The 17,050-nt window shown below is 40.6% G+C and overlaps 1 protein-coding gene across 2 annotated transcripts in view; it reads right to left on the bottom strand.

Annotated features, from left to right (window-relative positions):
- The window catches only part of L3MBTL4 (L3MBTL histone methyl-lysine binding protein 4), a 492,971-nt gene that overhangs the window by 352,506 nt on the left and 123,415 nt on the right, over window positions 1-17,050 (bottom strand). Inside the window, exon 5 of one of the 2 annotated variants that reach the window (XM_004466967.3) lies at window positions 10,463-10,517. The exons of the other annotated variant lie outside the window; for it this stretch is intronic. Coding sequence (XP_004467024.1) covers window positions 10,463-10,517 — 55 coding nt within the window. The remainder of the gene's footprint in view (window positions 1-10,462; window positions 10,518-17,050) is intronic. 2 annotated transcript variants of the gene reach the window in all.

Here is a 17,050-nt window from a genome sequence, read left to right as displayed (position 1 = left end):
CTAGGACTGCTGGTACAGGCTTTTCTGAAAAGAGAAAGACTTTAAATCAAGCACGTAAGATCCATTTTATGCCAAAATAATTAATACATTACTTGAGTTTTCCAAAAGTTTGTATATTTTTATAATGTGTATACCTTTACAAATCTGTTCAACTTAGAAAAGGTCAAACCCATGCCACTACCCTTTTCCCATGCTCTTCATTTTCATCAGAACATTCAATGTCAGCATTGAACACTCGATATTGCAATAATCTTCTATTTTCACTTAAAGTGCTTTTCAATAACATTATTTTCTCCATGTAGCTACATCCCTAAGGCTTTTCTGGAAAGGTTTGTGAGGAAGATACTGTGCTGCTTCCAGTTAAATAAGGAAAGAGAAACCAAATGAACTTTTTAAGGTTTAAACATTTTTTTAGGAGGTATCAGGGATTGAACCCAGGACCCCATACATGCAAAGCAGGTACTCAACTACTGACCTACACCTGCTCCCCTGGTTTAAACTTCTTATGAGTCTATTTCTCAAAGAAAAATAAGTTCTTCCCTAAGTAGGGTAAAAAACTCTAAAAAACAAGAAATACTTCACTTAATGTTAATGCTCTAGAATGAAAAAAATTTAAATCAGTCCAAGTAATCTCTTAAGCAAACTATGAGAGCCTATACCAAAAAGAACTTAAAAATACTAGAAAACTAATAGATAAAGTGCCCATTTAAGCTGTTTCAGAAAAAGAACATCTTTGAGTATTTACCAGAAACCAAACACATTATAATAAGTTTTTCTTATTTATTCCTGACCGTTTTATGAGGTAAAGGTATTATTATGAGGAAAGAGGTATTATTCATTATTCCCATTTCACAAGCAAGAAAAATGACACTTAAGGAAGTTGAACAACTTGGAAATCACACACTAGGTAAGTGACAAAACCAAAATTCAAATTAGGTTTGTTTGATCCTAAGCATACTATATACTTCCTTTCAAATATCAAAAGAAGTCATTCTTCAGAAAGAATAACTGAAAGTTTGGACTGCTAAAAGTAAGATTTAACCTGGGCTTTAAAGACAAAACCATGGCTAAAAACCCAGGGCCCAGGCTAGCCATCCATCCATCCATCCATCCATCCACCCACCCATCCATCCATCCATCCATCCATCCATCCATCCATCCATCCTTCCATCCATCCTTCCATCCTTCCATCCATCCATCCTTCCATCCATCATCCATCCATCCATCCATCCTTTCATCCTTCCATCCATTCATCCATTCATCCATCCTTCCATCCTTCCATCCATCCATCCTTCCATCCATCCATCCATCCATCCATCCATCCATCCATCCATCCACAGGCCTACCATCCAGCTGGCCTGAACAGTAAGGAACTGTCTATTGCACTAAAACATTTGAACTTAGATTTTTTCCAATGGCTTAAAAATAAAAGTGATAGGCCCTTTAAATATGTAAATAAAATGATTTACTAGTGTCTTGATTGTGGGTTAGATGTTGCTTTAGAGGACAGCTTATTTTTTCAGTTATGCATTTGGAAATCTAGTGGAAGACAGAAGTCCAGTCATGAACAATCACTTCCAAGTGAAGGTCTAAGGAACTCACCTCGTCTGTAAAGTTAGCAACCATACATTTAGCTTTGCACATAGGCCAGGGTGGGATGCAGAAACCAAGCAAGGTAAGGAGGTCATCTGTGAAAGAGGCTGCCCAGAGTGCTGCAGCAGCACCAGAGGGTCAGGAAATAGCCATACATGGGCCACCCAGCACACAGTCACCCCCCTGTCAACCTGGCAGGGTGAGCAGAGTTTCACCATGGAGGGGTAGGCTGGCATGGGGGATCTGAGGGATGGACTGGCATAGAGTCTGAGGGGGTGGCGGTGTGGGGGAGGCATGAGGGGTGGACTGGTATTGGTGGGTCTGAAGGGTGGGTTGGTACGGGGGTTCTGAGGGGTGGACGGGCATGGGGTGTGAGGGGTGGACTGGCATGGTGGAATAATCCTAAATAAGGTGCCAGGAGGGTGACCCAAAGTGGGGAGTCAGGGCCCAAATGGTGTAAGGAGGGCTCCCTCTGAATGGGAGGTCTGGCGTAGGACAAGGAAGGTACCCTGCAGAGAAATGGTGGGGTGTGGGGTTCCACTGGCCAAGACCAGAATTCAAATACAGAAACCAAAGGAGAAAACTAGAATGAACTGTGGGACTGGAATGGAATTGGAGGTAACACTGTGAATCCATGGATTTGAATAGAAAATATATAAATATAAAACACAGTGATAGTGTGTATATATATGCATATATACACCTGTGTGCAAATATGTATGTGCTTATATGTGTGTCTAAACACACAAACACCATATATATGAGTATATGGTCATACAGCTCACTCCACTGAGGGCCTGGGAGCAATGAACACAGCCCCACCATTCCCTACAAAAAAGAAATCAAACTCTTTGGAGAAATGACTGATTCAGGGTCTGAGGCACAGAAAGTACAAGATAAGCCTGAAAAACATCTTGTATCAGAAAGTGCTCAAAGAAGAAAAGAGACATATCAAAAGAACACTGAGGGAAGCAGATGTGGCTCAAGCAGCTGGGTGCCCAACTACACATGGGAGGTCTAGGTTCGGTTCCCAGTGCCTCCTAAAAAAGACAAGCAAGGCAATGAGCCAACATGATGGGCTGGTGGGGCAAGATGATGCAACAACATGATGCAATGAGACGACACAACAAGGAAACACAATGAGAGACAAAACAAGCAGGAAACAAGTTGGCTCAAGCAACTGGGCACCTCCCTCCCACATTGGAGATCCTGAGTTTGATTTCTGGTACCTCCTAAAAAGAAGGCAAGCGGACAGAGAGAGCACATAACAAACAGACACAGAGAGCAGACAGCGAGCACAAACAACGAGGCAGGGGGGATAAACAAATCTTAAAAAAACAAACAAACATTGAAACCACCTTGGAGGGACATCCACTGGCCAAATTTGGGACAATGTGAGCATCAAAATAATGAAAGAAATGGATTACAACCCACTGAATAAAATAAGAAGCTGTGAGCACACGATTGATAAATAAACAGAAAGTTTGGTGAAAAACAGGATATTTACAATTTCAAATTACCTCTCTACAAAATACTTATTAATTCCAAAGGAAAAAGAGTACTTCACAGTAGAGAAACCTAGAAGATACAATCTTAATCACAGAGATCAAAGTTATCAACAGAATGGAACAAATCAAAATTGCCTGCCATCTGAGAGCACGCAATGAGAAGAATCCAGCATCCTTCTGTGACATTTCTTCAAACATGATGAAATAACAGACAAACTCAAAATGAGAGCTACTTTACAAAATAACTGACTTGTAATCTTCCAAAATGTCAAGGTTATGAACATACAGGAAAGGACAAGGAACTGTTGTAGATCGAAGAAGACTAAAGAGACAAGACAAATAAACGCAACATGTGATTCTAAGCTGAACCCTTTTCCCATTAAGGGCCTTATGGAATAACTGGTTAAACCTGAACAGGGTCTGAAGACTGGGTGGCAGTAATATATCAATGCTAACTTTCTGATTTTCATGGTTGCACTGTGGTTCTGGAGGGGCATGTTGTTGTTTGTGAGAAATACACACTATTTGCTGGTAATAAAGGATCAGGTCCACAAGTTTCAAATAATTCAAGAAAAGAAATTTCATTGTACCGTACTTGCAAAAAGAAGAACACATTCACTAAGAGACCAGAGAGATGAAGGAGACGAGACAGTCATTTAAAATGGGCATGTCAGCAAATAAGCCCACAGTTCAAATATTTGACATGAATTAGTTTAAGTTCAAAGGAACATTGAAATGCCCCCAAAGGAGCAGCCTTAATCTCAGTAACAAAAGATAGTTATGCTCTTGACTATAAAAGCATGAAAATAAAGTTTATGGTAACACCTTATAGTGAGTAGAACTAATGCTGCTGATTTATAAATAGGATTGTGGCTGAAAAGGGCAGAATAGGAATGTAAATGTTAACTGAAAGAGAGAGCTAGAGAATAATCTAGGGACTGAATAACACAGTGAACCAGAGGTGAATGACAATTGTAGCTAACAGTAAAAACACAAGAACATCCTTCTATGAACTAGAACAAATGTACATCACTCTTGCAAGGTGGTAAGAATATAAAAACGCATGAGAAAAATACAATTACTGTAACCTATGGTCTATTGTCAACAGCAATACTGTAATATTCTTGCATCAATCCCAAAGATGTACTGTGTTAATAATAGGGGGTTATGGAAAAAATATACCAAATGTACACTGTAGACCATAGTCAGTGGTAATAGTCTGATGATATCTCATAATTTGTAACAAATGTTCCACAACAATGTAATATATTGATGGAGGCGTGTCATATGGGAATTCCACACACGTGCATGATTTTGTAGGTTCACAACTTCTCTAATAAAAACATTTTTTAAGGATAGTTATACTAAACCAAAATTCAAATATGCTTTAAAAGAGCAAAGCTCATCTGTGGAAAGAAGCCTTTAAATTCAACCCCAAAATAAAGCAAAAGTCTCTGGTCTTAGGAGGACAATAAGCAAGACAAAAGGAGGGAAGATGGGCCTATTTTCCTCTGGCAGGAAAGGAGGCCAGCAGCCAGCAGTCCTCCCCTGCACCTCGGAGATGCCAGCCCAGGCTGAAGCCTTCACAGACGCCTCCACTGCAACCAAGCGCTGCTCTGCGGTCTAACAATGAGAGCCCTCAGCCCCCTTTCATAGAGCCGGGGACTGCTAATCACAGATGGAAGAGATGCTGCTTTGAAAGGGTTCTGCTCAAGGACAGCATGGGGCGTGAGTCATTTGGAGGCTTCTCGGGCATGTCCTTAATGAGGTGCAATGCTTCATACGACTTTTGCCTTTGAACATGGCTTCTTTATAGAGACTGTCTTTCTAAAGTGGGCTCCATGGATGCAGGCTCTTGCCCTCTCTTTGTGCTTCATACAGCTTGTTCATTGATGTCATCTACAGACTGATTCCAGAAGAGAACAAATGAGCTCTTTTCCTCAGGTAAGTGCCTCCACTCACACCACCACCCATCCACCCAGAAGTGGCAGAGCACCAAATGGGAGGTTTGGCAACTTATCTAGTAGAGTTCAAAGCTTGTTTATAAACCAATTTCGAAATTAAACAGACTGTTCAAAAATAATATACACAGAAAAACCATTTGTAACAGTTTCATTTTCGGTAAAGTGCATGCAGGTGGTTCAACTATTGAAGCATTCCCCCAAAGAGTTTATCATTTAGCAAGATGTGCCCCCTGATTATTCTCAATTGACCATTTCATGGCATGGTGACATGCAATTCTTTAGGTTGAAAGTACCCAAATGCCTAAATATTGAACTGTGCATTTAATGCCAGTAAATGCTATGTATGAGAATAAGAACTGAATAAAGCAAAACAGATTTGGGGAAGCAGATTTGGCTCAACTGCTAGAGTGTCTGCCTACCATATGGGAGGCCCAGGGTTCAAACCCAGGGCCTCCTAACCTGAGTGGTGAGCTGGCCCACGTGCAGTGCTGATGCGCACAAGGAGTGCCGTGCCATGCAGGGGTGTCCCCCGCATAGGGAAGCCCCACGAGCAAGGAGCACGCCACATGGAGAACCACCCCGTGCGAAAAAAAGCGTGGGCTGCCCAGGAGTGGCACCGCACACACAGAGATATGACACAGCAAGACGATGCAACAAAAAGAGAGACAGATTCCCGGTGTCGCTGACAAGAATGCAAGCAGACACAGAAGAACCCGCAGCAAATGGACACAGAGAGCAGACAATTTGGGGGGAGGGGGGAGGCGGGGACGAAGGGGAGAGAAATAAATAATAAATCTTCAAAAAAAACAAAAAACAACAGGTTTGATTTTCCTTTGGCCTGTATATCCCTTCTTAGGTAAGGCATGATTTTGGTGGGAATGAAAAGGTATCTCACAAAGTTTCAAAAATGCATACATTAGTTCCACTGACATAAGTATTTATTTTGCAAAAAGTACTTCTGTCATTATACCCAGGAAGCAAACTAGCTACTCTAACAAAAGACTCCCATGCCGAATTACTCCCTGAAAGTAAATTAAGCACTTTTGGAAGCCACATTAATTCTTCTTGAGCCCATTTAGCTAATTAGTACTTCAGAGCTTTAGTAAATTATTACCTCAGTATACTAAATAATAGATCCTACTGGTCTGAATGGACTTGATAATATACCTTTTTAAGTGATGCCTAACCTTGTGGGAGAGAATGGCATATTATATAACTGAGTTCTTTATAAAACCAAGTGCCCTAGGATATGGTGGGAGGAAATGAATAGGGAGAAACCCGTAAAATAAGGAAAGTGGAGCAGGTAGGGAGGTTCTGAAGGAGCCAGCTACTAGGGGAGGGTGGGAGAAGCGATTCTAACAGACAGCAAGGCCTGAGGACTGCTCGCTCCCTAAGCGGGAGCAAGGCGGGGGTGGGGGTGACAGGCAAGGCCAGAGGATGGGGGGCCCCCTGTGGTGCTCTAAGGAAGGGGTACTGCCAGAACCTGAACTAAACCTTTGTTGAAGGAGAGAGAGTACAAAAAACTTACTACAACAACTGAAAAGTGAGTAAGGACTAAACGGAGCTGGGAGACATTACTTGAGAGAGGTCGAAGATGAGCTGACCAAAGTGGAGCCCTAGTTGGCTGGGACAGGGAGTGGAAAGGGTGTGTCCAGGATGCGAGCGGGACAGCAGGTGGACAGCAGCATTCCTCACAGAGACAGGGGCGTCCAGGAGCAGACTGGACTCAGGCTGAACGTCGGAAACACAGAGAAGAGCACAGTTACAATGTCCAAGTCAGGAGAGTAAGAAAAAGCCCACGAAAGCTTCCATTGATTTGGGAGGCCCCTAGTTCATTCATTCAACAAACTTTCAGGGACTGAGGGGCCTTGGTGAGCAGAGCAAGAATACATCCAGTGTAGCGTGTAGACGCCGGGTGGCAGAGACATGAGGAGTTGACAGCAGGTGGTGGGGCAAATGCTGGTGCTCCCAGGAAATTCCGACGCTACTGGCGACTTCGGGCAATGAGAGAAGGAGAGGAGAGACTATTTGATAAAAGAACCCCACGTGCATTGTTAAATGCAAGGTGATATTCTGGACTGGCTCTTGGAACAGAAAAGGGACATTAGTAGAAAAACAGGTGAAATCCAAATAAAGGGTAGAGTTTGGTTAAATGGTGATGTACCAATATTAATTTCTTAGTTCTGGCAAATGTTCCATGGTCTTATAAGATGGCAATGTTAGGAGAAAGCGGGATAAAGGTAGACAGGGACTCTGTACTATCTGTGCAACTTTTCTCTAAATTTAACATTATTACAAAATTAAAGGTTTACCTAAAACAAGGAAATCTAAGAATATTTATTGCAACAATACGCCCTATTCCACAAATTAGAGTTTTTAGTGTTCAGGAGTTACTGGATTTCTTTTTTGACATTCTGTCTGATTATAAAATTATTTCATATTAACTGTAAAAATAATTGGAAAATATACTTTTTAATCTCACAATTTAGATACAAAACTTCTTAGCATCTTTTCCTACACTATATATGTAAATTTTTCCAACCATCATTGAGACTAAGCTATAATCTCTTCATACTTTTTTCTACTTTCCCTCCCATGTAATTTAAATTTCTTCAAAAGTATTTGACAGGAGGAAGATGTGGCTCGACCAGTTGGGCACCTGCCTACCATATGGGAGGTCCCAGGTTGGGTCCCAGTGCCTCCTGGAGATGGTGAGCAAACAATGAGCAGACAGATGAGAGAACCATCTGGGGGAGGGGAAGGATAAGTAAATAAATACATATATACACACATAAATAAAATAAATAAATCTTTTTTAAAAAATGTATTTAAGTAACTACATAATTGTCTACAAATAATTGTACCACAACTTTTTTACCTATTCTAAATTTGTATCAGTATTAGTTAAGAAGAAGCACTTACAAATTTATAAGGGGAAAATCTAATTGTCCAATGAAAGAAATGAGTTGTTTTTATTTCAGTCACTTCAAAAATAAAGGTCAGGGATTTACATCATGATAGCAATACCAATTCCATAACTTAATCTCAGGATAGGACTAACTGAAGGAAAAACTAGTGCAGCCCTAAAGACACACAAAGCTATGTAAGATACCTTTAGTACTTTAATTATTAGCAGTTTCTGCTCCTATCTGATTTTTTAGCAAAATCCCAGCTTTTCTACCTTTGTCTTTAAACACAAAAAAGGGAGAAAGTGAAAATAAAAAAGCACAGCTTTTAGAACTTGCTAGGTATGGGTTTGAATCCTAGAACCAGCACTAATCAGTTATGCTTACCCTAAATACTCAAATGCCCCCTCTGAGCTTCAATTACTGAAATACAAAGTTAAAAGTTCTCCCTTACAAGGTTATTGTAAGGTTTAAAGGACCACCAGCTCATCTAAACAAATGAGAAGCACAGAAGGTTAGTGGCAGAGACTGGACATTCAATACCGTACTCTTTAATGATTTCCTGCTTGTTACATAATCAGTACTAAGAATAAAGTATTTATTTTCCAGTATAAGTTGTCTATTCACATATATTTATATGTGTAAACACACAGTTTTGTTTTGTTTTTTTACTGTTATTTTTAAGATGGGACGTAAATGATCAATTTCTTTTGCAAGCAGCCTAAAGAAAAATTTAAACTATTTCCACAAACTATAATGGGAAAATCCCCAAAATAACTCTAAACAATAGGCAATTTGGGGAATAGTTTCCTTCATACCACTAAAAATGTTAAAAATATAAATTATTTCAAAAGGCCCCCAGATAACTAACTTGCATTTCAATTAGCAATATGTGGCACCTATACACAAAAGTCAAATATCACCATTTTTCTAAGTATTTAGTTATATTCTACTGCTGGCAAAGCAAGGACAATTACAATTTCAGAGTTGGAGAAGAATAATCTATAGCATAAAACTTTTGAGACTGGACCATAAACTAAAACAAATCCTACAATGGAAGAATAGCAGCAAAAAGTTACTATGTAAGATAAACACATATACAAGCTATAAGGCTGGAAAGCTATGTAGGATAAACATATCCTCAGACATAATGAAAGTATAAATACTCAATTGCTAAAGAACCTTAGTTTTGGGGACTGAACATTTAAAACTGTTGGCCTAAGTACGCATTTCTTTTTGTAAAATAAATGTTTTAATCATGGAATAAGGGAACTTAAAACAATTTACATTAGTGTGAAAATATAGCTGCAGGGGAAACAACAACATCATAAATTACAACCTCTCTCTGAGAAGGAACAAGTTGTCAAAAAAAAAAATCAACCCTGCTGTTAGGAACAGGTAGAGTCCAAATATCTTTCTAAAAAATGCACCGTTGCATAACTGAAATGGATTGCGAACATCAAGTTCCATAATTATTAAATTACTGCTTTCTAGTTTGCTATTTCAGCAAAGAACACGATGGGTCTGGATGGCAGCAAAAGAAAAAAAGACACTTATGGCAGCACATTTTGCTTAGAATACCAAACAACTTTTATCTTAAAAACCATTTAGGTGGAATATCACAAATTTTCAACATTGTGTTCCAAGACTAAGCAATATAAAATGGTCTTTTAAAATCTCGACTCTTCTTGGTCTTTTTTTCAAGTTCTCTTTGATATTACTTTACTTAATTACTTTAAAAAAAGCTTACTCAAAAAATACTGAAGGTATTTAAACATTTATATTAGGGGAGAATTATCAAATGTGCATTCATCTTTCTCACTGAGAACAGTACAAACAGAATTGGTCATTCAACCATATTCTACAGAATAATGATGACCATCTGTTTGCACAGCAATAATCACAAAATATACATGATACACATTCCAGGGAAACAGCATCTTGATTTGTTCATTTCAATTTAAAACATGAGAGAATTAGTTGAATGTTAAAAGGCTGTTACATAAAACCTATTAATTTTTTAACTGTAATAACCGATATTGATTTTAAAGCAAATGTATACTTTCCTCTGGAACATCACTTAATAGAAGAGTACAAATGGAGTCATTAGATTAAAGGAACTTGGGAAAAGCCAAAACAAAGAATTATAATCAACCATGTAGTATCTAATTCTCTTGTTCAAAGGAAAAGTTTGCAAATCAGAAGTTATTTTACTTAAAGCTTTTAAAAAGGCAAATAAATGAGAAATCTGAAGTTCAGGCTTTTTCTTGACGTATCTATCTGAAAATCTGAGATGACAGTGATAAAGTCCAAGAAAGAATACCACCTACTTAAGTGCTTAATTGGTCTGTGTCATGCATTGTGCTGGATGGGAGACCCTACTATTATATATTTAAAGTAACAAACCTGAAACAACCAGAGCTAGCTAATAACAATTTCACAGAGACTCTATCCATTGTGAACTAAAACTGTAAAGGGTGATGATAATTACCCTGGCTCAAAGGGGTCGCACCATTCCTGGGCTTCTTTTCTTCTTCGATTTGCTCCTAGAGCACAGAAAACATGGGTTAGACAGTGTCTGGGTTACTGCGAGGAACCATGCAGGAAGCAAGGCCATGACAAGCACTGTCCCTGACGGGGACAGCAAATACCCAGTGAGCAGTGCCCTCCAGGAGGGCGTGCAAACCCAAGGCAGCACACGACGCCCATCAGGATGCAGGTGAAACCTTCATTACAGTCTTCATTCTTCGTTGGGTAAAACACAAGAGAAAGCACTCTTCCGTGTTGGTAAATACCGACGCTGACTCCGGTGCCCTCCCTACCTGGGTCCCAGGACAGCAGGTCAGCGATGGCAGGTTGAGGGCCCCGGTGTGTTCCACGCCAGAGGCACCTCCCACCTAGCTTTGCTTCCAGCCTACTGGAATCTACTACAGATTGTAAGAGCTCAGGCACCAAACTGACCTGCACAGAGTGGACAAAGGACTTCAAAGACTCCTGCAAAGACAACGCAGGCTGAATATGGCAAGCAATACAAGCACAAGCAAGAAACAAGGTGATGGCAGAGCTGCTTCTCATGGGGCCTCTCTTTGTCGGGCACACTCTTACTGCAGTGCCTGAAGAGAAGATTACCATTTAACCAAGAACAAGAAAGGAACTAAGTCACTTTTTAAAGAGATACTCACAGTAGGAAAAAGCATATTGAAAATGGGCATCCAGATGTGTCTTTACATAATTTTGTGAGCATCAACAATTTATATCACGTATAAAAACGTATAATAATTGCATACTTAAAAATCTGGTGAACAAATTTTTCTAACTTGTTTAAAATCTTCCAAGTGAAGGGTTTCGGTGGGTTTTCAAGTCACTTTCAGAAATATAAATATGCAATACTTTTGATGAGTTTCTAAGAACAGCTGTCATCAGGGAAGCTGGAAATTCGACAGCTGGATTACACAAAAACCTCTGCATAACTGATAGATGATATGGAAAAATGAGTGTCATGATTTAATAAATGGGGCCAATAATCATTTCTCCACTGTGTTCCTGTGAATCTTTGGGACACACCTTTTAAAGCTAAGATTAGGGCGAATGACCGTCCCAAGGTGTCCTTGACCGACATGGTTTTACCAGAGAAACCCCTCAACCCTAGGCAAACCAAGAAAACCAGTCATTAGAGCCAAACCTAAAAAACAGACTTCAGATAATGGTATCACAGGCTTTAAACCAAGTTTTCAAAAATGAATCATGCATACTAAATATTTTTGCACACTAATAATGAGTAAAATATTTTAACTGTTAATAAAATAAAAATAAAATTTTTTAAATAGATCTTATGTTTTTAAAAAATACAGCTTTCAAAATTTATTTTTTTAGCCTTTGTCTTTAAGGCACAATACAATTTTTAAAGTAGTGCATCAGAACATTTTCAAATAAACCAATACCAATAGATTAGCGATTATCGCTTTATTGATGGGGTGCACAAACAAGAGTTTAAAGAAGATTGCATCAGGCTTACATAAATATTTATAATTGACTTTGATAGATTCCTTGAGATGCCTTAGTTTTGTTTCTTTTTAATATTTATTTTTTGAGTTCATATGCTTCAAGATAAATATATATATATATGTATTAAACAGATATGACAGTGAACATTTTCCCCTCCATCCTTCTCCCCCATCTGCCCAATTCTTAATGCCCTCACCAGATAGATAAACACTGTCATTAGTTTCTAACATGTTCTTGCCAGGTTTTCTTCATAAAAAATACAAAGAAATACAAATATATATTCATATTTTCTCACTTTTGTACGCAAAAGGTAGCACATATTAATACCGTTTTCCACCTCTCTTGTCACTTAACAAACTCCCTCAGAGATCCTTCCCTATGAAGTTAGAGTTTGTTGCTTCTTTTTTTCATAGCTGCACATTGTTCCACAGAATGAATATCTCATGAATTCTGTAACTGGTTCCTAATCTGTGGATGTTTAGGTGGTTTCCAGTCTTTTCCTATTACATGCAATACTGCAATAAAAACTCTTGCACAGATGTCATTTGCAAATGCACAAGGATAACTTCCAGGTCAAAGGAGGCTGGGTTCATTATGTTGGGAGATTCTGCCAAATTGACACCCCCAGAAGCTGCCCTAAGCTACACTCCCAAATGCTGTGCCTTGGGAACAGCCTTCCTAGTGGGGTGAGTTATCATATTTTTGGGCTTTTGCCAATATGACAGGTGAAAAATGATATCTTAGTGTGGTTCTAATTTGCATTTATTTCATTATGAAGAAGTTGAAGGTCTTTTTGTATATTTAAAAGCCATCTGTATTTCCTGTTCAATGAAATGCCTATTTATCTCCTTGGTCTGTTTTTCTGGTGATGATTATTCATCATTCAGTCTTGATAAATTAGGAAGATTTATCCTTTGTCTATGATACGAGGTGCTGATTATTTTTTCCGTTTTTCATTTCTCTTTCCACTCTGTTCATGGTATTTTATAATTTGCACACTTTTTGTTTGTGTTAAGAAATAAAACTTGGGAAACGGACTTGGTCCAGTGGTTAGGGCGTCCGTCTACCACATGGGAGGTCCGCAGTTCAAACCCTGGGCCTCCTTGACCCATGTGGAGCTGGCCCATGCGCAGTGCTGATGCGCGCAAGGAGTGCCGTGCCACGCAGGGGTGTCCCCCACGTAGGGGAGCCCCACACGCAAGGAGTGCGCCCCATAAGGAGAGCCGCCCAGCGTGAAAGAAAGTGCAGCCTGCCCAGGAATGGTGCCGCCCACACTTCCTGTGCCGCTGATGACAACAGAAGCGGGCAAAGAAAAAAGACGCAGCAAACAGACACAGAGAACAGACAACCGGGGAAGGGGGGGAATTAAATAAATAAATCTTTAAAAAAAAAAAAAAGAAATCAAACTTGTTCCTTTCTATTGTATGTATGGTACAGTTTTGACATTTAAATCTTTAATAAATCTGAAATTTTTGCTGGAATATGGAGTGACATAAAATTTTTTGGCCCACATGGCTATTCATTTGTCTCAACACCATTTACTGAATAGCCTTCATTCTCCCCAATAATCTAAAGATATGTATATTATACACTGAATTCCCATATGTATTTGATGCTATTTCTGGCCTTTCTATTCTCTTTCTTTAGTGTGTTTATTCATATGCCAGGACCACACGGTTTCAAATAGCAAGACCTTATGTTTGAATATGCTTTGTAGGCTATCTAGTGTTTCATACACAATAAGAGAGTTTTGTTTCTGTACAAGTTTAGAGTCAGATACTGAGTGTTCAAATCCCAGGTCCATCCCTCACTGCTGTGTGACACTGAGCACATGAGTTAACCTCTATGAGCCTCAATTTCCTAATCTGTGACTTAGAGAGAACCAATCCTTCACAGGATTGTTTTAAGGATTACAGCTCTGCGGGTAAGCCGTTATTACAGCACGTGGCTCGGAACAGACTCCCAACTCCTGCAGCCATCACAGGTAATTTGCCAGGTGCCGAATACACTGCCCAATTTCTGTGTCCTGACTACGCTGCATCTGACAGGTGCTTCGGAGTGTCAAAGGGCAGGCTGCCTGACAGCTGAACTCCTGGGCTTACTATGCTGCCACCTTCCTCTTCTTACCCTTGGTTGTGATACTGCACATTCTTGTTGACCTGATGCCACCGTGGAAGCCCCATGTTCCCTACTGAGCCCCTTTTCACTGCACTCTTCCCAGAGATCCCACCTTCCTGCCGCTCATCTCACCTACCCCTCTGCATGATCATGTCCACACTCAGCTTCAGAAACAGGATGACAGGTGCATCTCTACCTACCTCCATCAAGATGCAGACATGCAGAGCCAAGTCCTTCTTCAGGATGCCCTACCAGCCCCCAAAACTCAGTAGATGCCAAAGGGAATTCATTACTTTACCCTGGAAACCTCTTCTTAACCCCTATTCAAGTGTTCACTGAACACGCTCTGCAGCTTCTTGTGTCTACACTCTGTAGTACTGTGCCCCCTGCCCTCTATTCTACCTTCTCTTCCTGTGATAGGCAGAATTCTAGGGCGACCCGCAATGAGGCACACCCTTGTATCACCCCCTTTAATGAGTACAAATGGAACCTGGAACCTGGGGCTTGCATCTTTTTTTTTTTTTTTAAGATTTATTTATTTATTTATTTCTCTCCCCTTCCCCCCCACCCTGCCCCGGTTGTCTGTTCTCTGTGTCTGTTTGCTGCATCGTCTTCTTTGTCCGCTTCTGTTGTCAGCGGCATGGGAATCTGTGTTTCTTTTTGTTGTGTCATGCTGTGTCAGCTCTCCGTGTGGGTGACGCCATTCCTGGGCAGGCTACACTTTCTTTCGTGCTGGGCGGCTCTCCTTACGGGGCGCACTCCTTGCGCGTGGGGCTCCCCTATGCGGGGGACACCCCTGCGTGGCAGGGCACTCCTTGCACACATCAGCACTGCACGTGGGCCAGCTCCACACGGGCCAAGGAGGCCTGAGGTTTGAACCGCGGACCTCCCATGTGGTAGACGGACGCCCAAACCACTGGGCCAAGTCCGCGTCCCTGGGGCTTGCATCTTGACCAAGCAATATGGCAAGGCTGTAGGAGTGTCACTCTCTTGATTGGATTATGTCATGGATGACTTGCCTCCGCCAAATGGAGACAGAGATTCTACTGCTGGCCTTGAGGAAGTGAACTGCTGAGTTGTAAGGGACCTGTGAGAGGGCCTGGAGAGCCATGTGGTGGGGAACAACAGGCAGCTCCTCGGAGAGAAGGCAACCCCTGCTCGAAAGCCAGCAAGACGGGAACCTCCATTCTGCAACCATGAGGAACTGGGTTCTGCAAACAACCACAGAAGCCGGGCAGAGGACTCTGAGCCATGAAAGGGTCTGAGCCTGGTCAACACCCTCCTTTCAACCTTTGAGACCTTCAGCAGAGAACCCAGTTAAGCTCCCTGGACTTCTGATCTACGGCAGCTGTGAGCCGATAATAAATGTTGTGTTTCATGCCACTGTTGGTGGTAATTTGTTATGCAGCAATAGAAAACTAAGAGCCTCCTTCCTATCCTGCAGGAGTCAACTCAGGCAGCTTTCTTGATCCTCTTACTCCTCCCCCTCCACCATGCTGACCTGAGTTACCGTGGGAAGCCTGACCATATCCCAAGCAACTCTAGATTACTGGGTTTATCACGCTGTACTAGCATTACCTGTTTTACTAGTCTCTCCTGCTTCACGGAGCGTACTGAAGTGTGTCTTAACTGTCTTTTATTCCCAAAAACATAGCCTAGCACCCAGTCTAGCTCAACCAATATTTGTCGAATAAAGGAATGAAGGCAGAGTTCAAGAATAGTATTTTTCTGCCTGGCGGATTTGACATCCAAAGCTACCATGGATATCTGTGGGCAATTATAAGTAGCATACTGACAAAACGTTCTCTAACCTAGAGCTTCTTAAACTGTAATGTGCACAGGAATTACCTGGGAATCTTGTTAAAATGCGGATTTTGATTTCCCAGGTCTAGGGTGGGGCCTGAGATGACAGATGTCCAGCCAGCGCTCAGGCCATCACAGCCCTGGTCTGTGGGCCGCACCGTGGGTGGCCAGCACGGCCCTGATCAGGACAGAGGTGGGAGGGGAAGGCAGCAGTGCAGTCACACCCACCCCTGCCCTACTGTGTGTGAATGCTGACGCCTGACTCAGATCGAATTGCCAATGGTGGCTCGAGACCCCAATTTCATTCCTCTTTATCCACTCAAATACATGAGAAATTCACGTGGCTCAAAATAATGTGAGTCTCTTTCATAAAGGTTCTACTGAAAAATCTGAAGGGTAACCAGAAACAGGTTTCAAGAGATGATTATGTGAGCAAACAGCTACTGAAGCATTTTTATAATCACAGTATCATTCAAAAATAAATAGAAATGTATAATATGCTGTCATTCAGTTAGTGGATTAGGATATCTGCTTCACACTCTTCCATTTCTATTGAAATTCTGCCTAGACAGAAAAAATATTCCTCACAAAAGTAGCATTACCTCTCACTTCAGAGTTAAATTATCCACGGTCCCTCTGTCCATATGTTCTGTAGATGGATAAAGGCTATATATATTGAAGACACACATATGCACACAAAAGATCATGATTTTGTATTTCAGGATACATTTACATTTATGCTATACTAACCTCATTTTTTTTAACAATTTTATAAATGGAGAAAATATCTAACATCATATGATATAGATGGGAAAATGCTGGATTTGGAGTTGGGAGACCTAAGGTTGAAGCACAACTCCACCCATAAAAAGCTATTTTGAAAAAATTCTCTCTACCTGATTTTTCTTATTTATAAAATAAAGGGATTGGACTAAATGTTCTCCAAAGTTTCTGCTAGTTTTAACATTCTTTAATTTCATCTGGCCCAATTAATTATTTCATAAAAGTAGTAAATCCACACTGCTATTAAAGAGTAGAGAATGAATTTAAAAAACAAAAGAAAAACACTTTACCTTACCTCTCAGGCAGAAAATTTAAGGAAATAAATAGGAATTGAGAAAAATAAAACCATTACTGTGATTTCTCAGGTATC

Source organism: Dasypus novemcinctus, chromosome 16 (genome assembly GCF_030445035.2).
Source record: "Dasypus novemcinctus isolate mDasNov1 chromosome 16, mDasNov1.1.hap2, whole genome shotgun sequence".
NCBI lineage: Eukaryota > Metazoa > Chordata > Mammalia > Cingulata > Dasypodidae > Dasypus > Dasypus novemcinctus.
Note: the sequence above shows the minus strand (reverse complement) of the source record. Positions and strands in the feature narration are given on the sequence as shown.